Below are 25,368 nucleotides of genomic sequence, written 5' to 3'. Positions count from 1 at the left end.
TATAGTGGTAATCATTTTGTAATGTATAAATGTATCAAATCAATATGTTGTACACCTAAAACTACACAGTGACATATCCCAGTTATATTGCAAGAAAGCTGAAAAACAAAAAGAAATTGGTTCATGTCCTGTAGAACAGTACTACTTAAAATGGCAGTCCATAAACTGTGTAAAACCAGTCTGTGATGAGATGAGAAACACGTATCAGAATGTAAATCCAGTTTGTCGCTAAATATGTTATCTTGCTCAGCTGATATTTTCTCATAGCAAGGCTTTCTGGACAAAGGAAGCGATGAGATGATTACATCCAGCTTAATTAAGCTCCTTATCTCGCCAGTAATATGGAGTGTTATGGACCAACACTGGCCAGTCCTTGTGCCACACTTGGAATCCAGTGCTGTAGAGTTTCTCAATCTAGTAATGACTACATTCCAATGGTGGTGGTGCTTATCCTGCTCCTCTGTCCCCAGTATTGTTGTGAGTTGCTCTTTAGAGCTAGAGGATTGATTCGATTCAGAATTAACTTTTTGGTAAGAAGACTTAATAAGTGGTATGTGTACTGCCGCTAGGAGGCTTATCATGCCTACTAGTATCTCTTGTGATATTAGTAACCACTGATGACCACTGTGTAGACCATTAATTTATTAGGGTAACAGAATGGGAATATTTGAATTCTGTCATTTATTATTTATTTATTAATGCTGTAAAGTTTTACACCTACTTCTGCCCTGACACTCCCTACTTCACAGCCAGCAATGTCTGCAATGCTACCAGGTCCACTTTCTCCACACTTTGAGAATTTGGGGAAAATTATTTAATATCTAATACTAAGGATTAGCTATTACCTTGTATAAAATTATGGAAAATTTACACAGAAGGAGCCTGGCGCTTGGGGGAAGACAAGGAAAGAGTTCTGCAAGGATCCATTCCTCTCTCCTCATCCCATGATCTTTTCTGAGAGTCCAGATGGATGAACAAAGTTAGTTATTTTTATTTTGCAGTAAGAGTTTCAAGCAAGGGCCTGTGATAGGTTGGTAAGATTTTGTACTATGGGTGGAAAGATGATATTTGCAGATGTTTTAAGATTCAGAAGTGAATGTTGGTACTCATGTTTCAGCTTTGCTTCCTTGGGGCATGCTTTTTACAATTTAAAAAATAGGAGTCAGGCAACTTTAGTGATTCAAATGAAAGATTCTAAGCATTACTGGTATATCCAGCTCCCCCTGGGAAAAGAATGTAGGGACAAGAGGTACCCCAGTAGCTTCACTCTAAGTGAGTGTGTGTGTGTGTATGTATATGCATGCATGTGCATTGTGCAAATTGCATCTCCTGTCTGAGTTTCATTTCAGTGAAAGCTGTATGCTGTTCCTTGGGGACTGATGTATTTTTACTACCTAGTGTCAAACTCCTAGGTTAACTGACAGGCTTTTAGAACAGAGGCTTTGTGTTTGGGAGCTACTGCAGAGATTTGCAAGCCTTTTGAGTATGGGTTGGATGTGTTTTACTCTGTTTTGACAGCATCATCTCCTTCTCAGAGGTTGTCACTATGTTGAAGCTTTGTGCTGGAGTCAGCTTAATTCTAAAGCTTGAAACACAAATACTGTCATACCTTCCCCAGAGCTCAAAAGATGTTGAGAGGCCACTGCTGGCATCACTCAGGCTGAAAGGGAAATCTTTTGGATTGAATTTCAGGGAAGAGCTGTGTTGGCAGGTGGAATGAGAGTTGCCACTTTCTCTGTGTAATGGACCCTGTGCCCACAGCCTCTGAATTAAGCCATAGAGACATGAATCTGGAGGGTGTTTTAGAGCATCATCTGGGTCACCCTGGTCTTTGTGCTGCTCATTGTCCTCTTAAGTGGGTCAGATAGTTGCCTGCATTACCTAATGGTTTTGCTTGAATTTACTTTTTGAAAGACAAGACACAGCCATGTTCAAGTACATGTACAAAACATATTCCGATGGAAGCTATGAGCAAGTTTTGATGTACCCAGATTTTGAATCTTTATATTGCTCCCCACCCATCCACCCACTTCTCCAAACATGGAGCATGTTAAAAGCTGATATTTTTACCAAAGGGAAGAGGACAAGCTATTCACCATGCAGAAGTTATGTCAGAAACAGAAGTAGCAATCTGTAGGAGTGTTCCCCAAATGCATTCCTGTTACCATTGCTTTTCTTTTCCAATATACCTTGTAAGATCTAATCTCAATTTTTTTTGAAGACCTAAGAAAGGAAAACCAGTGCACAAAAAATTATGCACAAATTACTTTATGTGAAGGGACACATTCTTTCTGGGGTACTTATGGAAACATCTTTCTAATATCTAATCTAAAAATTTTTAGTACTAACCTTGAAATTCTTATTGTAATTGGAATATTGATATTCCAATTCCAATAAGAATATTGAAATATTAATAAATTCTTTGGGTTTTTAATTGGTGATTTATAATGTGTTTCCATTGTGTAGTGTTTGAACAATTACTTCTCTTCTCTGAATTTCAGTTTCCTCATCTGAAAATGAGCCCAGCAATATATTTTCTTGATTGGATTTTGGGGAAAAGTCATGTGACCACTTTGTAAATAATAAAGCTCTCTGAAAACTGCAATTTACTGTTTTTATTCTATAGTGTGACCTCACATGGATTAAATTCCTGACTTAGTCAAATTCCCTCAAATTTAAATTAGACTATTTTTATTTAAAGTTTTCCAGGTATCTAAATATTTAGAAGTAGATGCTTAAAACTTTGCCTCAATTACAAAGTTTAAAAAAAACTTCTCAAGTTCTTGATCCCTAATATTGCAAATTGTTTATCTCATCAACAACTGTATACTTTTAGCTAACTTCTCTGACTTTTTAGAAACCTAAACTCTATCAGTGATTTATTTTATATTTTTTGTTTCTTAGCAACAATGTTGTTTCTGTTCTGATAAAAGAGTTTGGAAGAGAAATGTTTTAAAAGACTCATGGCATGTTGATTCCTATGAAATAGATTTTGAGATACAAGATCTCTGAAGCTTTTGTAGCTATAAAATGTTTCTAAGTGGTGCATCTGAAAGATGGAAAAATTTTATTCTCATTCCCCATGAATTCCATTTATAGGTAACTTTTGTTATGTATTTAACTTTTCATTTATAATTAAAAAATTTTTTTAAAGTAGATGAAATTATACTGATTTCTTAGTAGTTTTTTTCTTTTTCATTCCTTTATGCTATTATCTAATTTCTTATGAACATATTTACCTTTTCAATAAATTAAATATTCTCTACTCTGACAAAATTCTCTCTAACTTATGTTGTCTTGCCTGGAAGTACATTTGAAACACTAAACCTTCATTTATAATTTAACATTCAAGTATTGTCCTAGGTGCTGGGTTTGGAAGAATAAATCTGAACTTTCTATCTTTAAGGAACTCTCATTGCAAAAAAAGTAGTAAGTGTTGGGGTCTAAGGGATCTGAAATGCTCCAGTACCTGAAGTACGAGACTGAAACCGCCAAATAGAGTTCAAAACTACCTTTGTCCTTGCTCCATGTAAAAGCCACTCTTTCTGGAAATAGCTCACTGAACCCTTGATCTGTGAACCAGTCCTGGGTGCTGATTTTATATTAACACTTGTTGGTGGGGTGGGATCTTATGGTCTCAATAAGAAATCTGGTACTTTGAGCATTAGAATATCCAATCAATCCCTAGTTTTTAAATCCCTGATTTATGGACTTAAGGATATCCCATATTAGCTTTAAGGGTCCCATGCTGAGGGTGGGGGCAGGCACCGGGCCTGAGGCTGGGAAAGCTGTGGTTCCCACTGCCATCTCAGGCCTGGGTAGAGTGGCCTCCGTTTAGGTGTTCAGTTCCCACAGCCCACTGGACAGCTTACTGTAGCTACAGGGACCATGGGTTTGAGTGGCCAGGTTTCCCTCGGTTGCCTGCCATGGAATGTGTTTTCTCACTGAAACAACATTTTCAGTTGTGGTCAGGTTCCCAGACCAGCCTCCAATAGCCTGTTTAGCTAATAGAGACTGTTGTTTGAGAAGCCTGGGGACCAAGCCGCCACCTATTAATACTGTTTCTATTGGAAGAGCCAGTTTTAAATACCAATATAGAAATGACATTTTGGAGCCCTACCTGTTTGTCATTTGGGAGCTGCCAGTACTCCAAGCTAGAATATCCAATCACTCTGCACTGCAGTGCCCGAAGGACCCCATTCTTCCCCCTAAGCCTGACCCCACTGGCTGGTTTTCCCATCTTTCATGGGACTGCCAGTACATTCAGAAGATATTATCTCCCTGGGCAGAGCTCTTGGTTTAAATTTCTGGGAAATTGTGAGACTCATGGTTTCTTCTGGTGGTGATAAAGAGGAAGGAAGGGAACAGCTGGAGTTGATGGGATGGTGAATTCCCTGGACACCACATGGGCCTGCATCTTACTATGAAGGCTCTGGATCCTTAATTTACTTGTTTGCATTTCAGTCATTCCTGTAATTTTGTCTACCCTTTGGAAAAGTACAGTGTGGCTTTGGCTTGAGTCAGTGGAGTGAATATCCCAGTTGAAGAAATGTCACAATTGCCTTGAACTCACAGGTAAAGCCCAGGGTTTGCAGAGTTCTGGGAAGGAGTTCTTTAGAAGCAACATGCGTTTTCACTGTGTCATCAGTTAAATAATCTAGATGCTGGGGAAATGCAAATTTGAGATGTGCTAGATTTTCTGTGTTGAGGAAACACCTCCTCATCCTTATGGAGTCAGATAGTAAAATTCCAGCTTCATAAAAATATACACTTTCCCCATGTTTACATTGTAGCACCTATTATACAGCCAACTAGGGATATGATGGCAGAAGGCCAGGCAGAGATCCAGAGCAATAAGTCTGGTGCTGTGACAACTGTGACAGCAAGTTGGCCACATCACTGCCTCCAGATGTGGGGGGGTGGCCTTCAGGTGCTTTGGTCATCTCTGCAGACTTCTGCGTCCTCAGTGTTGCTTGATCCAGAGTACCAGAAGCAGAACGTGCCCCGTGCCTCAGTGGGATCCACATAGTGAAGTGCTTCCTGGCTCAGTGTCTAGGTTCCTGTTACAGTGCACCCCAGGGCTTCAGGTTCTTCCTTTTATTTTTTTCAAAAAACGTGTGCACACGCATACATGTGCAAACACACACACACACACACACACACACACACATACACAGGCACACACACACACACACACACACACACACACACTCCAGTCAACTCTAAAGGATTCTGACAAGATTTAAATCAGCCGCCAGTCTAAAATGACCCACTAGATTTGGGGAACTGACTTTACAGTTTTCTGTTTCTTTAGCTTTCTTAGGCTGTGTGTGTGTGTGTGTGTGTGTGTGTGTGTGTGTGTGTGTCCGTGACATGGTGACTTAAATCCCTTGACTCTTAAGTTCTTGGGCTTTTGCTTTTGATCCACACAAAAACCCCACCAAACACAGTTTAGGGTACACAGCAAATGAAACTGTGGCTGCAACACCCTCCCTGTGCTGTCTGTGCTGTGAGGTATCCCACTCAGTGTGGGAAGAGCATTCACCTGAGCAACACGTCCAGACTGACCTTTCGGGGCTGCCCCGTGATCGCCGTGATGGTCGTCTTTAGGAGCTGGCACAAGTATCTGGCTCCATCATGGCCTTGATCAGTTGCCACAACCTGCCGTAATAAAGTACGTACCAGTGTGTGAGCTGAAAACCTTTGTTTAGTTGCTCTTGGATATTCATGTAGAAATATTTTGTCTACAAATATTTTCTTGAAGGACTGTATTGATCCCTGAGTCATAAACACTGGTAACTTCACTATCAGAATAAATGAATGATCAGCATGTCTGCAGAATGAACCAAGGCACAAAACCATTATATAGCTTACAGTTTAACTGCCTATAGGTCTTCAAGTAGGCATGAAATATTCTTCCTTTAAATTGTTCAATTTATAAGAAATAGTTCTATTAGTTTTCCACATTGGTGGCATTTATGGCTGGCTTATTTATGACATCAAAGAGATGGCATTAATCTTTGCTAATTGTACATCGTACTTCCTAGGGCATTTAGTCAATGTTACCTTGTGTACCTTGTATAATGCCAGGACATTCTCAGGCATTACAGACATTTTTCTCTGCTGGGATCAGCAGGGATCGGGCAGGTTTCAGGGATGAGCATCTGGACATAAAAGTTTTTAAAACAAATAATTACAATATAGTATCTTTAGGTTTTTGAGAGGTATGTCTGAAATTGTGTTGGAAGGTTGAAAAGTGGGTGGGATTAATCAGAGAGAAAGAGTTAACACTATGGTGAGTGTGGATTACACCTGTAAAGAGAAAGAAGGAAGAGCTAGTGTAAAGATGGAAGGAGAGTCTGGATTTAGCATGTGTGCATGGGGGAGGGGTGTGTGCAGGAGTGAGGCTGAGTCAAGGAAAAGGAGGGTGGATGTTGGTGTCGGTGGAGATGAGAGCGGCAGGTAGGGTGGGTCTGCGTGGTAGAGATCTGCAGCTAACAGTGAGATGTTTCACATTTCATGGAGGGGGGAGGTCTGTCTCTGTAGAACAATAGAATTAAGCATGATGAACATGAAAAGATACTTAGCTGCATTGTCCTAAGGAAGAGAGAAACTAGGAAGCCAGGAAAAAAGAAGGTGGTGTTAGTGCCACAATGAAACACTAAGATTTGGGTGAGGGATTTGGTAACAGAGTTAGAGAATCTAAGAAGAGTTGCAGCAGTGGGATGAAATAAAACTAGTGAATCTTCTCAGCATCTGGGAAACATCAAGTCACAACTCAGAGAGTGCCCTTCTGAGCCTACCCTATGCTGGATAATGGGACTAAAAGCCGTTGCTCTGGACTCCCTGGGCTCCCTAGGCTATCTTTGATAGGGTGTTTTACCTGTTGTATTGACACTCTTTTCATACGTGCCTGTCTTCTTTCAAGAGCAGAGACTATCTTAGTCACTTTTTAAAAAATGCAACAGTTTATTGATAATTGCATGGTTACAGTATTATTTTACCTTTAATAAACTTTTTACATTAGAACAATGTTAGACTTACAAAAAATCAAGAGGGTAGTACACAGTGTTCCCATATACCTGGACACAGTTTCCTCTGTTCTTAGCACCTTATGCTAGTAGGATGCATTTATTACAATTAATGAATCAATATCAATACATTCTTATTAGCTAAAGCCCATTCTTTATTCAGATTTCATTAGTTTTCAACTGAATGTCCTTTTAATGTTCAGGATCCCATTCATGATAACCATGTTATACTTAGTTGTCAGATCTTCGTAGGCTATGGCAATTTCTCAGACTTTCTTTGTTTATCATGACCTTGACAGTGTTGAGGAGCATGGGTAAGGACTTTTATAGATTGTCCCTTAATTGGAATTCCTTTGGAAGGAAGTCAGTATGCATAGCCCACATTTAAGGAATGGGGAGTTACGTTCCACTTCCTCGAAGACAGAGTATCTACATAAATTATTAGAAATTTTCCAGCACAGATTTATCTCTTCTTTCCTATTTTTTAAATTTATCCAATCATTTGTTTATTGGTATGGACTTGTGGGCATTTATTTTATACTTTGGATTATAATCCAGTATACTTCTGTTATTTCTTTGCTCACATGGAGCACATCATGAGCTCTTTCATTTGGCTCCCGTGTTCCTTGACATGCTTTCTTGACTGTGGGTATTGGTTCAGTATGTCTTTACTTTCTTATTTTTTGTCACTATATGATGCTCCAGGCTCATCTTGTATATTTCTTGCCCAGTCCTAGAATCAGCTATGGATCCCAGGAGCCCTGGTTCCGTTTATTAGAGAGGGTATTTGAAACCAAGATTTGGGCATTTGGTGTGCTTGTCTAGTTGCTTTTCTTTCCTACCTAACAGAGCACTTGGCACATGCAAGGTTCTCACTAAGTATTGTTGAATGGCTTTGTGTTTATGGGTGAGGTGATGGCTCATGTGCCCTGTTGTGTGTCCAGTAGTGAATTTACTGGCTGCACGGGAAGATGAGCTGTGTGATCTTGGATAGATGGAGTTTGAGGTAGTAGTAGAATGTTTGATTCTAAATGCCTGAGAATAGAAAGTGAATAGAGAGAAACAGAAGAATAAAGGAAGAAAGGGAAGGAGGGGAAAAGTAGGGAGGGGAGGAGGGAAGCAGGGAGAGAAAAACAGGCAGAGACATTTTCCGTTGGAGGAAAAGACAATGAAGTCACTAATCTACTAGAGATGAGAGAAAGCAATAAGCTCTTGCAAACCAGAATACAAACTCTTTCTTTTTGAAATTATTTTTAGTAAGAAAAACTTCATGAGGTGGGTTAGCGAGATTGGCTGGCTTGTGTCTTCCAAGGAGGAATCAGGAATGTACATGTGCCAGTCAGTGTTGACACAGACAATCCAGAAACGAGTCCCTGGGTCTGGAGAGCCCAGCTAAAGCTTGAAGAGGCCACGGAGGCCGTTTTCATTACCAGGGTTTGAAGTTTCATTACGTGAGTTGTTGTGACTGGCAGATGGGCTGGAACAGTCACATGTGGTATTCAGATCACCGCTGGGAGGTGTGACCTCTGCCTGCAGTGACCAGGGCCAGAATAAAGGCACTCTAATAAGGGAGGGCATGTTTGCAAAGATCGTCGGAGCAGTAGTGAATCCTTCATCAGATTGTACTCATGGTTTTTCTTTTTGTTTTCAACTTGAAAAAATTTATTGAAGATGTGATAAGAGCATGATTTGTAGTTCACAGTGTTTGTAGCTCATTTGTGTAGTATAGTTTTTTCATGATCTCACATTTTTAAGAGTGAAAATTGTTACTTTTTAAAATTCTGGAGCAGTGGGGCATCGGGGTATTGCCTTGAGGCATGCTGCGTGGACAGTTGGGCACCCTTCATTATGTGGGGGCACATGCCTTCTGATACCCCTCCACAATTATGTTCAAGAGGACTATATCATGATTTTGTCCCCCAAAGTTCATAAACGTAGGCAACTCATGGAGCAGGGTCAACGTCATTAACCTTTTCCTAACCCTAGTATTGTCCATACCTGAGGATTTAATCACTCTACAGGCTGAGAATCTCATGCATATGAAATAAGAGCCCCTAAACTTATTTTTATTATCCCAGTCTTGTCTGAAAAGAAGTTTGCTCTTAGGATAGGAAACAGAAAGGCTATCTTGCTGTAAGAGAAGCCAGACTCACAGAAGTGGGCTCTGGCTAAGAAATCTGGATGCACTGCAGACGTCTTGCACAGAGGCCAATTCCTGCAATGATGTGGTCAGATGTGGTAGAGCCCAGCTGTTTGCTTCACTGAAAGGGGCTCTAGCTAGCCCACACAATCTCTGAATGCTGTGTCTGAACTGGATCCAAATATTCAGCCTGCTGGGGCTCACCCATCCCCCAGAGTGATTGGGGTTGGACCATTGTAGATATTCAAGCAACTGGTAAGAGAAGTTGCAGATAAAAACTTAACAATTAAAAAAAATTGTAATATACAGTGGTGAAGTAGAATATAAATGTGTTTACACTTTTCTCCCCTGAATTATTAAAAACACTTTGTGCTTTTTCTTTGGTCCATTGATACACATTTTGTGAATGCTGTTGGGTGAAATACCGTCTTGTCACCTATATGCATCCCTGCCTTAACATAGGGGTTAAGAGAGTGTACTCAAGCATCAGGCTTCCTGAACTCAAATCTCAATCTTTTACTTCCAAGCTGCAGGACATTAGTAGTTTGGTTAACCCTCTTAAGTCATAGTTTCCTTAATGTTAAAGACAGTAATAGTAGAGTTAATCTCAAAGGGTTGTTATGGGGATGAAGTGAAGAAATGTATCTTTGTCACTTAGCACAAAGTTTTTTCCTTTTGAATTTTACCTCTAATTTGCTGAATGGTACTGTCACTCACATGGAGCTTTAGCTGACTTTTTTGATGGTGGTTTGGCTGGTGGGTATGGCTGATGTAGTGAAAAGGAAGAGAAAGAGGTATGAAGGCTACACTTTCATTTGCACAAAAAGCAACTTCATTAAAGATTTATCTTCTTTATTAATACTTTTTGGTCTAAAGCCTTAGAATAAAATCTTTTATAATTTGGAATAGCCCGACATGTCTACTTTAGACTTTACATGTCTTAGTGTTTCCCAACCTAAATAAGACACTCATTTGTTTCTAGAATTAGAGCTGTTTTTCCTGTGCGTGCAGAACAAATGCCACCCAGCTTGTCTGAATGAGTTCTGTTAGATTGTAGTTCTCAGAGTCAGCGAGGAGAAATCTTACATCTTTCTAATATCTTGCCATAAATCATATAACATAGTATTACTTAGTGTGGTTAAAGAAAGAATGTTTTAACAAGATTAAAACAATTCAGTCATCTGTTTGAGGATTTTGAAATTCTGTAATATATTACCTATTATAAAAGATAAAGTTATTAAACTAAAAAAAGTAGGAGCATGCAAACAAAATAAATCCCGATTCAATGTGATACAGAATTTTAAGAAATGCAGTGAATGAAAATGTGATAACTAATGAAAGGGAACTGTGAATGAATGAAACAGCTCAGACTATTTCATTTTAATCTAGCAAGAAATACCCTGTTTAGGAGATACACTGTTCTTACTTTTAATGTAAACTTCTTGCTTTAAATAAAAGATGGTGATCAAAGTATAACAGCACATATTTTAAAAATGAACACTTTGGATGGACATTAAGTGAGAAACCTCCTCAGATCCTCATCTCTTAAGGTGACCTGTTTTAACCATTTCTGTCTTTAGTTCCTCTCATGTTTATCTCTATGACACCATCTACTGTGCTTGTATCTCTATGTCTAGATTTAGACAGTACTATTGCCTCCTTGCCATGAGAACTGGGGACATAGCTTACTTAGATATCTATACCTTTTCACTCTCTTCTCCTTCCCATTTTTAAAATAATTATAGTATGACTTTTAGTTGTTGGTTATTTTAAAATACCATGTAATATACTTAAATCTATTTCTTCCATCAGCTGCTTTATTTCTCTCTCCACCTTACTTTCCCAATTTATGACAGCTATACCACTACTCTTACTGAAGGTTTGAAACATTTACATTATTTGTTTTGTAACCATTGTAAATTGTAACATCTTCCATGTTTTGTCTGTAGGTTGATTCCAAGCATGAAAAAAACAATGAAGACTGTCTGTATTGCTATGATTTTTCAAATACCTCAAAAAATCCTTTGAGTTTCTTTGTAGTGCAGAAATTACTGATTCTGGACTCTTTTTTTCTTAGTCTTTTCCCTCTGTTATATGTGTTGTTACTCCATAAATACACTCATTCTTGTCAGACAATATGTCCTGATTTTTGTTTAAAAAACATAGTTACTGCAACCGCAGGACACCCTACAAAGGCTCAGGGGTCCTCTGAAGCTATTCCAGGGTTTGGTTTGGGGTTGGACTGGATCCAGTGGAGTTGTAATGGGCTGTTGGTGGGGAAGGTTTGGGGTGGTTGACTTTGGCCTGGATTATCGTTTTCAAATGAGAGAACTTTTATGAAGTTTGGAAAGTTTGAGGGTTGCCCCCACCCCTGTCCCCTAACCTATCTTCTTTCAGCCTTTCCAAGATTCTGAGTTGCCCTAGAAAGTTCTGGGGACTCTGAGCTGAAGTTTTGGGCATGACTTTGCCACAGGAGGGACAAAAAATTGAGAGCCATTGGCTTAGACTGCCTAATAAAACCTTTCTCTCTTTAACATCTTACAGTTCCCTTGGCTGAGTAGCTAATTTAATTCAGAACATGATTCCATCAAGACAGTAATGCTGTTATGCTTCTGTTGTCCTTTTCCTGTGTGCTTTTACTGTCATTATTTCATCATATATATATACACACACTCACAATGTGGTCAAGGCAGACATTGCCTTATCTCAATGTGTAGAAAAATAAAATAGGGCTTCAAGAAGCCCTAAAATCATGCACATATTGAGTCTCTATCCAATCATTTTCTGTCTAGCTTTGGAGAAGCCCAGGGTTACTGGATATGGATTTAGGGCCCTTTTGTTGGCTCCTCCATCCTTCTTCCTGCCTCTCTTTCTGACCTCGGCATCAGGCAGTCTGAAGTGTACATTTTGCCCTGCAGAATGTTCCAGTTTCTCTGGGGCTGTGCAAGGAGTACAGGACAGGCTAAAGACCTGACCTTGGCTCCCAATCCTAAATGTGCTTGAAGTAGTGAGTTCACAGGAAATATGGGAGAGTTTTGTGCTGTTACATATATATGGTCCGTTTATGCAGGGAGAGTATGTGAGTATACCCTAAGCAAAAGTACATTTTAGCTTTGCAGTTGTTTTTAAAGGTTTATACTTATGCGACTACAGGATTTATACCAGCAAGTCTTGGAATAGCTCCTAGTTTGTGCAATTGATTGCAAAACACTTGACCTTCTTTCTCAGCCCCTAAACTTGAACTAGCATCAATGTTTAGGCTCTCAGATGTGGCAAAATAAAATGAATGGTTTCTTTGGGTTCTCCTGTATGTTCTGACTTCTGCCTTAGTTTCCGGTGTAGATTTCACTAGATCCTTACCCAGTTGCTTCCTTTAACTGTTAAATATTGCTCATGGATTCTGAATGGAGGTTTTGCTCCAAGAAATGTGATGAACTGTCTGTAAACAAGGAACCCTAAGTGACATTGATGTTATTTTCCTGTAACTGCCACTATCAATTGTGTTTCCAAACTTTGGCTGCAGAAATATTTACATGTTTTGGCTTTTTTTTTTCCTGTCTCATGTCAGAGTTTGCATTCCTTTAATTCTGGTGAAAGGAAGAATGAGATCATATTTGAGAGGTGATCGAGCCATAGAAAAGAGTAGACACAGTGTCAGTGAGTGAAATTTAAAACCTTATATGCAGAATTTCTTTTTTATTAAAGTGTCATTGATATACAATCTTAGGAAGGTTTCACATGAACAACATTGTGGTTTCAACATTCACACACATTATTAAATCCTCACCACCCCCGCCCATTGTAGTCACTATCAGTGTAGAAGATGCTATTGAGTCATTACTTGTCCTCTCAGTGCTGTATTGCCTTCCCCCGTGACCTACTTGTATTGTGATTGAGAATTACAGTGCTCCTTAATCCCCTTCTCCCTCCCTCCCCACCTGCCCTCCCCAACCCCTCCCCTTTGGTAACCACTAGTCCCTTCTCAGAGTCTGTGCATCTGCTGCTGTTTTGTTCCTCCAATTTTGTTCTGTTTTTATACTCCACAAATGAGTGAAATCATTTGGTACCTGTCTTTCTCTGCCTGGCTTATTTCACTGAGCATAATACCCTCTAGCTCCCTCCATGTCGTTGCAAATGGTATAAAACCTTATATGCAGATTTTATCATGACCTTTCTCAACTAGATGGGTAGGAGGCTTATTGTTTAAATTAGACTCATATGGTCCCATCAATTTTTATGTCTTTGCATTGTGATAGAATGCACTACATTTTGCATCTCTGGTTTACATTATCCTGATGTATGCAGAGGTGATATTAAAGGACATCCTTATTGGTATTGTGTTAAAGTGTCCCAAACGCTACGCAGTTGTCTCATGAGTTCACTTGTTTCTGTTTGCAAACATCCATCCTGTTCATATAACTCAGGAACTTTTCTCCTTTTATTTGGTTATATATTCTTTTTTTTAATAGAATTCTTGTGATCAGATTTCCTGTTTTTGTTGCAGACCCAATGTCTGTGGATCACGTTATAATGCTTACTGTTGCCCTGGATGGAAAACCTTACCTGGTGGAAATCAGTGTATTGTCCGTAAGTAAAAAAGACAACCTGTCATACTTCATGTCCTTCTTTTGTTGTTTTGGTTGCATGGTGATTCTTACTATTTGTCCCTTTGTGACTGCATACCACTGATATGTTTATAGCAGAGCCTTCCAGCTCTCAGATTTTTCTGCTTCCTCTGAATCCAGGTTTTGGGAAACACACCAACTTGGTTAAACCCACTGTCTTACTTTCATTTAGAGTATTTCTGAGATACACGGACTAGAGCCACAGGTGTACTTTCCTCAGAGTTACATGTCCTCACATATGTTGTGCCTAGGTGCATAGACTATGTCATCACTTTGATGTGATTTTGAAAAAAAGGATACCATTGCACTTTCTTCTTGTAATTTCTAACTTTGTTGCCACCCACAAGCTCCACCCACACCTTGGAGGCTGAATTTGGGTATGCTGAACTCTGATATGTGCAGAGGTGATATTAAGGGATCTCCTATTGGTATCATTATGTTAAGGTGTCCCAAACAACTAAGCCAGCATTGAATATTGAAAGTAAACTTGAAAAAAGTTTACTTTTTTTTCTGTCTGCAAAGATTCATCCTGTTTTTACAACTCAGGGATTTCTTGTGTGTTGAATGTGGGTGGTCAAGGCCAGAGGCAGACCCAAAACTTAGACAAAGAGAAAAGTAAGTAGACAGAGCATCCAATGTAGGTAAGTGGAAAGGCTATGGAAGACCTGAAATGGTACCAGAGATTCCTCTGTTGACTCTGCCACCATGGCAAACCTCCAGATTCTCATCATATCCTGTAAATGTTGAATGACAAGCCACATGCCAGATGAGGTGCTAATTAATGGACATACTAAGTCATGTTAGTTACAGCATCTGTCCTCCATGAACTTTTACTGTCAGACCTATGAACTAACTTTCGGTTTTCAGAAAACCCAGTATAATGAGGAAATTTAGAGCTGAGAGGACCTGAAGGAATCATTGAATCTGCCTTCTCACTTGGCCTAGACTGGTCTGTTCAGAAGAATAGAATATTTCAACCAATATTCTCTTGGTGATCTGAACAAGTTAATCCCTTTCCCCATTCTTGATTTTGACCAAATGAAGCATATTGATTTGTCACATTGTGGTGTATTTCAGGATCAAAACTGAATCACTAAGAGAGGGGTGTAATAATATTTGAGGTTTTCTAAATGAACTTGACAAGAGAGCCCTTTCCCTGGTGTTCTGTAGAATCTCTGATAAATGCTGCCTTCAGGTATTTAAATAAATGTTTATAGGATCCTTTGACAGCTTATTTCTTAATAGTTTTCAATCTCCATCCTAAGCTTTTCTGGTGTTTCAGTGCACTTTCTATCAGGTGTATTATTTTTAGCTTTGCACATCTTGTTTGGCTATTGCAAGGTTATACAGGCATTTGAGGAAAGGATCATGCCCAAGTATAAAAAACAGTGACCAAATCCTAGTCAGCTGATTAAGATAAATCATTTGTCATTTAAACTTACTCCTCTGGCCACTAACAGAGCATATGGTACCAGTAAGATCTTAGTCTCTGGGTGGCATGAAAGTGTTAATATTTCCCTGAAAGACGAATGGCTTCCTGACTGTAGAGTCAGTATATCCCAGTAGATTCCAAACTTCTCCTCTCAGATGTCAGTGTAATTCAGAACAGGACTAAAATGTTAGCGAAAAGCTGCTCCATAGACCCTGTGTTCTCAACTGGCAGGATCCGATCTAGAGAGAGTCTTAGCAGGGTACAGTCTTTTATAAAAATGATTAAACAAGCATTGACAATGAAATAGTCTCCCAAGAATACTGCTGTAATTTTTATATCATTAAATCTGAAAGTTAATATAAAAACCAAATGCTTGTAGGCATAGAAATATGTTTAGACCCAGGACTTTTGTTTGTTTTGTTTTCCCTTCATAGGCTGTCCTGGGTTTTTGACAGATTGGGTGCTGTGGAGTGAGCAGAGAGAGGCTGAGAAGCACAGACAGGAATGGAATAAGGGAGTTGCCAAATTTTATAGCCAGAGCTTGTGTAGTCCAACAGATTTTATTTTGCAAATGAATAAATTTGAGGCCTAAAGTCACATAAGTCATGCTGGGTTTCCTCATTTGAGGATTGGGTACCTGTAAATCCCCATGCTCAGAGGCCATGTACTAACAGACCTCTGGTTTTATTCACAGCCATTTGCCGGCATTCCTGTGGGGATGGATTTTGTTCTAGGCCAAATATGTGCACTTGCCCATCTGGTCAGATATCTCCTTCCTGTGGCTCCAGATCCAGTGAGTATAACATGTCATTATATATAATATTATTTTATGTGGTTATGCCCTATTTTCTCCTAAATTTGCTTTTGGCTTTTCTCTTGCCTGCAATACATTTTATCACTAGAACATCTGCCTTCTCTGTTCTGCCCAAAATACTTGGACTATCTTTCCCCAGTCTGGCCTCCCATTTCCCTTCTTCCCTCTTTATGGGGAAATTAATTATGGGACATAGTTACTATGAATAATATAAAGATTACCTCCTGTGAAGGTATTGCTTTGTTCATCTTTTTATCTCCATTGTAAACACCATAAAAGATGCTTAGTGAAATGATTATTCAGTGAAAATTTTTGGCTCAAGAAAATCAGGCATTCTTCCTTGTATTAATGCAATATGAATCTGATTTAACCCTTTTTAAAAATTCAAGGCTGTGCCTTTGCAAGAAGAAAATATAAGGAGTTGTTAATGATAGTTTCTGGGGGCAGTTGATCATGAAGCACAAACATATTTTCCCTTTCAGAATGTTGCCACTTTGTTTGTTCTGTGGTGCCAAATAAATATCCACCGTTTATTCTTCAGAGCCATTGCTTGCTTGGCCTATCCTTTTTTTTTCTTCCATATGGGGTCCTCAGCAATGAATTAAGGGAAACATGGAGGTTGGAAAGGAGATGAGTCATCAGTGGTTTTTAAAAAACTTGATGTTCAAGTCTTTATAAACACCCCTCAACACCTTGACCATCACCAAGGCAGAAAACTGAGACTCCTTTTCTACTTCCCATTTTGGTGAGAAAACGTACTCCCCTTATAGTGTGTTGTTTTTGACAAGGTTTTAAGGAAAGGTATGAGGAATAAATGCATTCTCTTTTGTCTGTTCCAAGTAGAGACTTCAGTGCTGTCAAGATTGACGACCTGTCAAAGAGTCCTAACATTTAACTGTGGCTGTCATAAGCCAATTAACAGGATAGGGCATGTAGTCCTGGGCAGCAGAGCTCCTTGGCGCTCACTCATATGCCTTGGCATTGTCTGCCTGAGAGCTCTGTGAAACTTTTCTGGCCAGGGAGCATGCAGATCTGCATGAAAGGCCAGCTGAACATGCTGGTAGGCTAGTAGCCCTAGTAGCGATTTTTAACTGACTTTTAACTGGTGTTGAATAAGTGCCCCAGTTTCTGAGCCTCCTGGTTGACATAACCGTGAGGTGTGTTTCACACTGTCTCCAGAAGTTCCCTAGTGGATGGAGCCCTGGCTGCCCACAGTGGTCATAGGCTTGATCATGTGTTTATTAGCTTCCCTCTCTGCTGTCTCACTCCCTCGCTCTCCTGTTAGTGTTTTCTGAAATTACTTCTATAACAAACTACTTGCATTTAAACTATTTTCTCAGGATCTGCTTCAGGCGGACAGTCTAGTACTAAATACGCCAGTTGTAGGCTGGGACAGAAACCCGCTCATGCACTGGAGCATTTGCTTATGGCACAAAGTGTAGCATGTTCTTACTTGATCTCAGCTTAGTTTAATGTGCATTCTCTAAGCAACAGCAGGTTCATTTTACATGTCAAGGGCACCTGAGCAGGAGGACTAGAAAGAGGCAGACAGGTCAGCTGTTGGATATCTCCATCTCCATCAGGATGACCCCCAGGCTGCCACTAAGGAGTGAGAGCCTGAGGGGTGGGGAAGGAGTCTAAATATGAAGTTGGGAACAGACCACATGTCTTATATTGGTTCTTGAATCAGCCAGCAACACTGCACTCCTCCTGCAGGGAGAAAATATAGCCAGATGGCAAAACTAGGTTTCCAGCTGGAAATGTCTTCGATGATAGTGTGAACTGCTAATGATTTCTCTGTCAAGTAAAAATCATGAGATGTGGAGATAGGATGTTAGCAAGTTGGTCCAAGTAGACTTCAGGATAGCAGTGAGGAGGGAAGAATGTAGGGCATGTCCTGTTTCGCCTAGATACTGAAGTCCAAGATTTGTGGGTGGTGCTTTCTGAAGAGGTTTGGGTACATCTGTGGCACCTGGACATTGGACAGAGTTCCTAAGTAGCTTGTGGATGTGAGCAGTGTGAGGAAGAGGTTCTGATTTCATCAGAATCTTTGAGGCATTTGGAGTCTTTGAAATCAATGGCTTGGACTCTCCTTGCTAATACTGTCTAACAGCTTGCAAAATGAAAGACGGCAGAATGTTGTACACTAAGGGTAGCTGGGGATGATCAGAATTCATTTCTGATCTTTTGAAGTGATGTTCTAGGGAGCACCTATGCCATCCTGTAGAACTTCCTGCCACCATGTGGTAGACAATACATGTGGATAGACCACTTTGCTAACTTGCCCACTAGTGGAAGGATACATAACCCAACTCCATCAATTAACTGTGGTTCTACTAAAAGGAGTAAATTTAGATCATTTCACCAGTATTTCTTTGGTTTTTTTTAAGGTGTCACTGCTTTATTCAAGATGAGGAATATGCTTAATGAATTTTAAGATGTGGAAATGTAACATGTTCCATGACTGTGCAGGCAAAATACTGCTGCAGTGCTGGTCTCCAAAAAGTGGCATGATACTGAGAGAATCCAGGGTGAAGAGTCTGTTAGAACCACTGGGTCTAAATGGTGATAGCACTACTTGATAGGGTCTTTTTGAGGATCAAATGAGGAAATGTATACAAAACACTTAGGGCAGTGTTTGGCCCATGATAGGTGGCCATCATTAAAGGCTGCCTGCTGCCCGATCTTTCACATGGTGGCCATAGAATATGGATCCTGATAGCCTGATAGGGTGCACTCTGTCCCTCTTGATGTTATGGCAGGCTTACTGTTTTGCCCTATGCTGTTCTGCTTTGCGGGATATTTCACGTGCATTTATCAGGACAGTCTTTGTATAGTTGTCTTGATTGAGGTTTTGTTTCCCCCAACACACCCTCAATCGTCCGTGTGTCTCTCTTTTGTGTGCTCTGTTTGCCTCCCCTGGGATACTGTGTTTCTTGTGTGGGTGCCTATATCATCTTCCTGGATGCTGTTAGGCTCTTGGTGTTTTACTGCTTGACCATTATCAAGTACAGCTATCATTAGATTCTCTGCTATTATGACTTGATAGAATACAGCATAGGGTATGAATTTGATAATACCCTGTCCTGTCCTTGTTAAAAGCTGATTTGCTCACGGTCTCCCATGCAATACAACATTAGGATGATTTGTGGATCTTTACTTGCTATATCATTATTCTTTCCAAATAATCAGAAGAGGAAGAAGTTAAGGATGTTACCTTGAATATCTGGCGTCCAAGACAATTCTTTTAAGACGCAGTTGAAAAATGATGACTACAGTTTTGCAACTGCAATTGTTTTTCTGTGTATGATGAACTTGGGTAGCAGTTCACTCCATTTTAATTATATCTCAAAAGTTGGCATCTTGGATATTTAAAAAACTAATATACTTCAGATTTAAGAAACCCTCAATACATTAAATCTTTCGTTATACTAGAGTCAATGATGAAATTATCCTTCTCTTTTTCCATTTGTATTGTCATTCTCATGCTTCTTTTGGACAAAAGATTTCTTCGAATATACTTCTCTCTAGAAATACCTCTTCCAAAATAGTCTGGCAGAAATTATGGTGAAAAGCTTCACTTAACGTGAGTGTCTCCTTTTCAAGTTAAAAGAGCAGCCATGCCAGAAATAACTTGGACTTTTGATGGTGACTGTAGTTCCTCAGTGGAGTCAGTCGCTTTTTAAATTTTTATTTATTTATTTGTTTGTTTGTTTGTTTATTTTGGTATCATTAATACACAATTACATGAGCAGCATTGTGGTTACTAGATTATCCCCATTATCATCAAGTCTCCACCACATACCCCATTACAGTCACTGTCCATCAGTGTAGTAAGATGCTATAGAATCACTACTTGTTTTCTCTGTATTATACTGCCTTCCCTGTGCCCCACATTATGTGTGCTAATCGTAATGCCCTTTATTCCCCTTCTCCCTCCCTTCCCACCCACCTACACCCAGTCCCTTTCCCTTTGGCAACTGTTAGTCCATTCTTGGGTTCTGTGAGTCTGCTGCTGTTTTGTTCCTTCAGTTTTTCCTTTGTTCTTATACTCCACAGATGAGTGAAATCATTTAATACTTGTCTTTTTCCTCTTGGCTTATTTCACTCAGCATAATACCCTCTAGCGCCATCCATGTTGTTGCAAATGGTAGGATTTGTTTTCTTCTTAGGGCTGAATAATATTCCATTGTGTAGATGTACCACATCTTCTTTATCCATTCATCTACTGAGGGACACTTAGGTTGCTTCCATTTCTTGGCTATTGTAAATAGTGCTGCGATAAACATAGGGGTGCATCTGTCTTTTTCAAACTGGGCTGCTGCATTCTTAGGGTAAATTCCTAGGAGTAGAATTCCTGGGTCAAATGGTATTTCTTTTTTGAGTTTTTTGAGGAACCTCCATACTACTTTCCACAATGGTTAAACTAGTTTACATTCCCACCAGCAGTGTAGCAGGGTTCCCCTTTCTCCATTCTCACCAGCATTTGTTATTCCTAGTCTTTTCTATGTTGGCCATCCTAACTAGTGTGAGGTGATATCTCATTGTGGTTTTTTAAATTTACATTTCCCTGATAATTAGTGATGTGGAGCATCTTCTTATGTGTCTGTTGGCCATCTGAATTTCTTCTTTGGAGAACGGTCTGTTCATATCCTCCACCAATTTTTAATAAGGTTATTTGCTTTTTGAGTGTTGAAGCATGTGAGTTCTTTATATATTTTGGATGTTAACCCCTTGTTGGATATGTCATTTACAAATATATTCTCCCATACTGTAGGATGCCTTTTTGTTCTGTTGATAGTGTCCTTTGCTTTCTAACACAGAAGCTTTCTAACACAATGTAGTCCCATTTGTTCATTTTTTATTTTGTTTCCCTTGCCTGAGGAGATACATTCAGGAAAAACTTGCTCATGTTTATATTCAAGAGATTTTTGCCTATGATTTTTTTCTAACAGTTTTATGGTTTCATGACTTACATTCAGGTCTTTGATCTGTTTTGAGTTTATTTTTGTGTATGGGGTTAGACAATAATCCAGTTTCATTCTCTTACATGTAGCTGTCCAGTTTTGCCAACACCAGCTATTGAAGAGGCTGTCATTTCTCTATTGTATGTCCATGGCTCCTTTATCGTATATTAATTGACCATATATGTTTGGGTTAATGTTTGGAGTCTCTAGTCTGCTCCATTGGTCTGTGGCTCTGTTCCTGTGCCAGTACCAAATTGTCTTGATTACTGTGGCTTTGTAGTAGAGCTTGAAGTTGGGGAGCGAGATCCCACCCACTTTATTCTTCCTTCTCAGGATTGCTTTGGCTATTCAGGGTCTTTGGTGTTTCCATATGAATTTTTGAACTATTTGTTCCAGTTCATTGAAGAATGCTGTTGGTAATTTGATAGGGATTGCATTAAATCTGTAGATTGCTTTGGGCAGGATGGCCATTTTGATGATATTAATTCTTCCTATCCAAGAGCATGGGATGAGTTTCCATTTGTTAGTGTCCTCTTTAATTTCTCTTAAGAATGTCTTGTAGTTTTCAGGGTATAGGTCTTTCACTTCCTTGGTTAGGTTTATTCCTAGGTATTTTATTCTTTTTGATGCAGTTGTGAATGGATTTGTTTTCCTGGTTTCTCTTTCTACTAGTTCATCATTAGTGTATAGGAAAACCTCATGTTTCTGTGTGTTAATTTTGTATCATGCAACTTTACTGTATTCTGATGTCAGTTCTAGTAGTTTTGGAGTGGAGTCTTTAGGGCTTTTTATGTACAATATCATGTCATCTGCAAATAGTGACAGTTTAACTTCTTCTTTACCAATCTGGATTCCTTATATTTCTTTGTTTTGTCTAGTTGCCGTGGCTAGGACCTCCAGTACTATGTTGAATAACAGTGGGGAGAGTGGGCATCTCTGTCTTGTTCCCAATCTTAGAGGAAAAGCTTTCAGCTTCTCGCTGTTCAGTATGATGTTGGCTGTGGGTTTTTCATATATGGCCTTTATTATGTTGAGGTACTTGCCCTCTATACCCATTTTGTTGAGCGTTTTTATCATGAATGGATGCTGAATTTTGTCGAATGCTTTTTCAGTGTCTATAGAGGTTATCATGTGATTTTTGTCCTTTTTGTTTATGTGGTGGATGATGTTGATGGATTGTCGAATGCTGTACCATTGTTGCATCCCTGGGATGAATGCCACTTGGTCATGGTGTACGATCCTTTTGATGTATTTTTGAATTTGGTTTGCTAATATTTTGTTGAGTATTTTTGCGTCTATGTTCATCAGAGATGTTGGTCTGTAATTTTCTTTTTTGTGGGATCTTTGCCTGGTTTTGGTATTAGTGTGATGCTGGCTTCCTAGAATGAGTCTGGAAGTATTCCCTTCTCTTCTATTTTTTGGAAAACTTTTCAGAGAATGGCTATTATGTCTTCCCTAAATGTCTGATAAAATTCAGTTGTTCCATCTGGTCCAGGGGTTTTGTTCATAGGTAGTCTTTTGATTAGCAATTCAGTTTCCTTGCTGGTTTTTGGTTTACTCAGATTTTCTGTTTCTTTCTGAGTCAGCCTTGGAGGTTGTATTTTTCTAGAAAGTTGTCCATTTCTTCTAGGTTATCCAGTTTGTTAGCATATAATTTTTCATAGTATTCTCTCATAATTCTTTGTATTTCTGTGGTGTCCGTAGTGATTTTTCCTTTCTCAATTCTGATTCTGTTTATGTGTGTAGACTCTCTTTTTTTCTTGATAAGTCTGGCTATGGGTTTATCTATTTTGTTTATTCTTTTTGAAGAACCAGCTCCTGGTTTCATTGATTCTTTCTATTGTTTTATTCTACTCGATTTTATTTGTTTATGGTTTAATCTTTATTATATCTCTCCTTCTACTGACTTTGGGCCTCATTTGTTTTTCTTTTTCTAGTTTTGGTAATTGTGAGTTTAGACTGTTCATTTGTAATTGTTATTCTTTCCTTAGGTAGGCCTGCATTGCAGTATACTTCCTTTTTAGCATGGCCTTCGCTGCATCCCACAGATTTTGTGGTGTCAAATTATTGTTGTCATTTGTCTCCACATATTGCTTATCTCTGTTTTTATGTGGTCATTGATCCATTGATTATTTTGGTGCATGTTATTATGCCTCCATGTGTTTGTGGGATTTTTTGTTTTCTTTGTATGATTTATTTATAGTTTCATATCTTTGTGATGTGAGAAGCTGGTTGGTGCAATTTCAATCTTTTTGAATTTATTGAGGCTGTTTTTGTGGCCTAGTATATGATCTATTCTTGAAAATGTTCCATGTGCACTTGAGAAGAATGTGTATCCTGTTGCTCTTGGGTAGAGTGTTTTGTTGATATCCATTAGGTCCATCTGTTCTAAATGTGTTATTCAGTGCCTCTGTCTCTACTTATTTTCTATCTGGTTGATCTGTCCTTTGGAGTGAGTGTTGTGTTGAAGTCTCCTAAAATGAATGCATTGTATTCTATTTCCCCCTTTAATTCTGTTAGTATTTGTTTCACATATGTATGTGATCCTGTGTTGCGTGCAAAGATATTAATAATAGTTATATCCTCTTGTTGGACTGACCACTTTATCATTATGTAATGTCCTTTGTCTCTTGTTACTTTTTTTGTTTTGAGGTCTATTTTGTCTGATACAAGTACTACAACTCCTGCTTTTTTCTCCCTATTAGTTGTATGAAATATCTCTTTCCATCCCTTTACTTTCATTCTGTGTTTATTTTTAGGTTTAGTGAGTCTCTTGTAGGCAGCATATAGACAGGTCTTGTTTTTTTATACATTCAGTGACCCTATGTCTTTTGATTGGTGCAGTCAGACTATTTACATTAAGGGTGATTATTGATAGGTATGTACTTATTGCCATTGCAGGCTTCAGATTTGTGGTTACCACAGGTTCAAGAGTAATTCCCTTTCTATCTAACAGTCTAATTTAACTCACTTCATATGCTATTACAAACACAACCTAAAAGTTCTTCTCCTATTTCTTCCCCCTCCATTCTTTATATATTAGGTATCATATACTGTACTCTTTGTTTATCCCTTGATTGACTTTGGGGGTAGTTGATTTGATTTTGTATCTGCTTAGTAAATAATTGTTCTACCTTGCTGTGGTTTTATTTATCCTGGTGACAACTATTTAGCCTTAGGAATACTTCCATCTATAGCAGTCCCTCCAAAATGCACTGTAGAGGAGGTTTGTGGGAAGTAAATTCTCTCAGCTTTTGCTCATCTGAAAATTGTTTAATCCCTCCTTCAAATTTAAATGGATAACCTTGTCAGGTAGAGTATTCTTGGTTCGAGGCCCTTTTGCTTCATTGAATTAAATATATCATGCCACTCCCTTCTGGCCTGTAAGGTTTCTGTTGAGAAATCTGATGATAGCCTGATAGGTATTCCTTTGTATGTGATCTTTTTTCTCTGTCTAGCTGCTTTAAAGTCTGTCTTTATTCTTCATGTTTGCCATTTTAATTATTATATGTCTTGGTGTTGTCCTCCATGGGTCCCTTATTTTTGGAGATCTGTGCACCTCCATGGCCTGAAAGAGCACCTCTTTCCTCAGATTGGGAAAATTTTCAACAATTATCTCCTCAGTGACACTGTCTATCCCCTTGTCTCTCTTCTTCTTCTTCTGGTACCCCTCTAATGTGAATATTGTTCTGTTTAGATTGACAGTTCTCTCAATATTTTTTCATGCTTAGAGATCCTTCTTTCTCTCTGTGTCTTAGCTTCTTTGTGTTCCTCTTCTCTAATTTCTATTCCATTTACCATCTTTTCTACTACATCTAATCTTCTTTTAAATCCCTCCATTGTATGTTTCATTTCAGATATGGAATTACTTAATGATTGAATCTCTGTCCTAAATTTGTTCCTGAGTTCTTGAATATTTTTCTGTATCTCCATGAGCATGTTTATGGTTTTTATTTTGAACTCTCTTTCAGGAAGACTGGTGAGTTCTGTTTCATTTGTCCCTTTTTCTGGTGTTTCTGAGATTTTTGTTTGAACCAGGTTCCTTTGATGTTTCATATTTCTATGTGGCGCCCTCTAGTGCCCAGAAGTACTAGTCTCTGGAGCTGCTCAGTCCCTAGAGTGAGGTTGGGGATCTCAGGGGAGCTGCACTGGTGCCTGGGGCAAGGAAAGAGCTGTTTCCTACTTCCCAGCTGCAGTGCCTGTCTCCTGTGTCAGAGCCAGAGGGTCGAGCACACGTGTGAAAGCCTTTGTACTTTGCATCTGTAGCTGTCGTAGACGGGACCTCCCTCTGACTGGCCTGATGCCAGCGCAGTAACTGTCGGTTTGCAAGCCACTGCCGTCAGGCCAGGAGGAGGGCAC

The 25,368-nt window shown here is 39.2% G+C and overlaps 1 protein-coding gene across 3 annotated transcripts in view; it reads left to right on the top strand.

Annotated features, from left to right (window-relative positions):
• The window catches only part of FBN1 (fibrillin 1), a 249,651-nt gene that overhangs the window by 16,555 nt on the left and 207,728 nt on the right, over window positions 1–25,368 (top strand). For all 3 annotated transcript variants that reach the window (XM_036924512.2, XM_036924514.2, XM_057488789.1), the window contains exons 3-4: window positions 13,676–13,758; window positions 15,923–16,021. In XM_036924512.2, coding sequence (XP_036780407.2) covers window positions 13,676–13,758; window positions 15,923–16,021 — 182 coding nt within the window. The remainder of the gene's footprint in view (window positions 1–13,675; window positions 13,759–15,922; window positions 16,022–25,368) is intronic.

The sequence above is a fragment of the Manis pentadactyla genome, chromosome 11, assembly GCF_030020395.1.
Source record: "Manis pentadactyla isolate mManPen7 chromosome 11, mManPen7.hap1, whole genome shotgun sequence".
Classification (NCBI taxonomy): domain Eukaryota; kingdom Metazoa; phylum Chordata; class Mammalia; order Pholidota; family Manidae; genus Manis; species Manis pentadactyla.
This window is presented reverse-complemented; position numbering and strand designations above follow the sequence as displayed.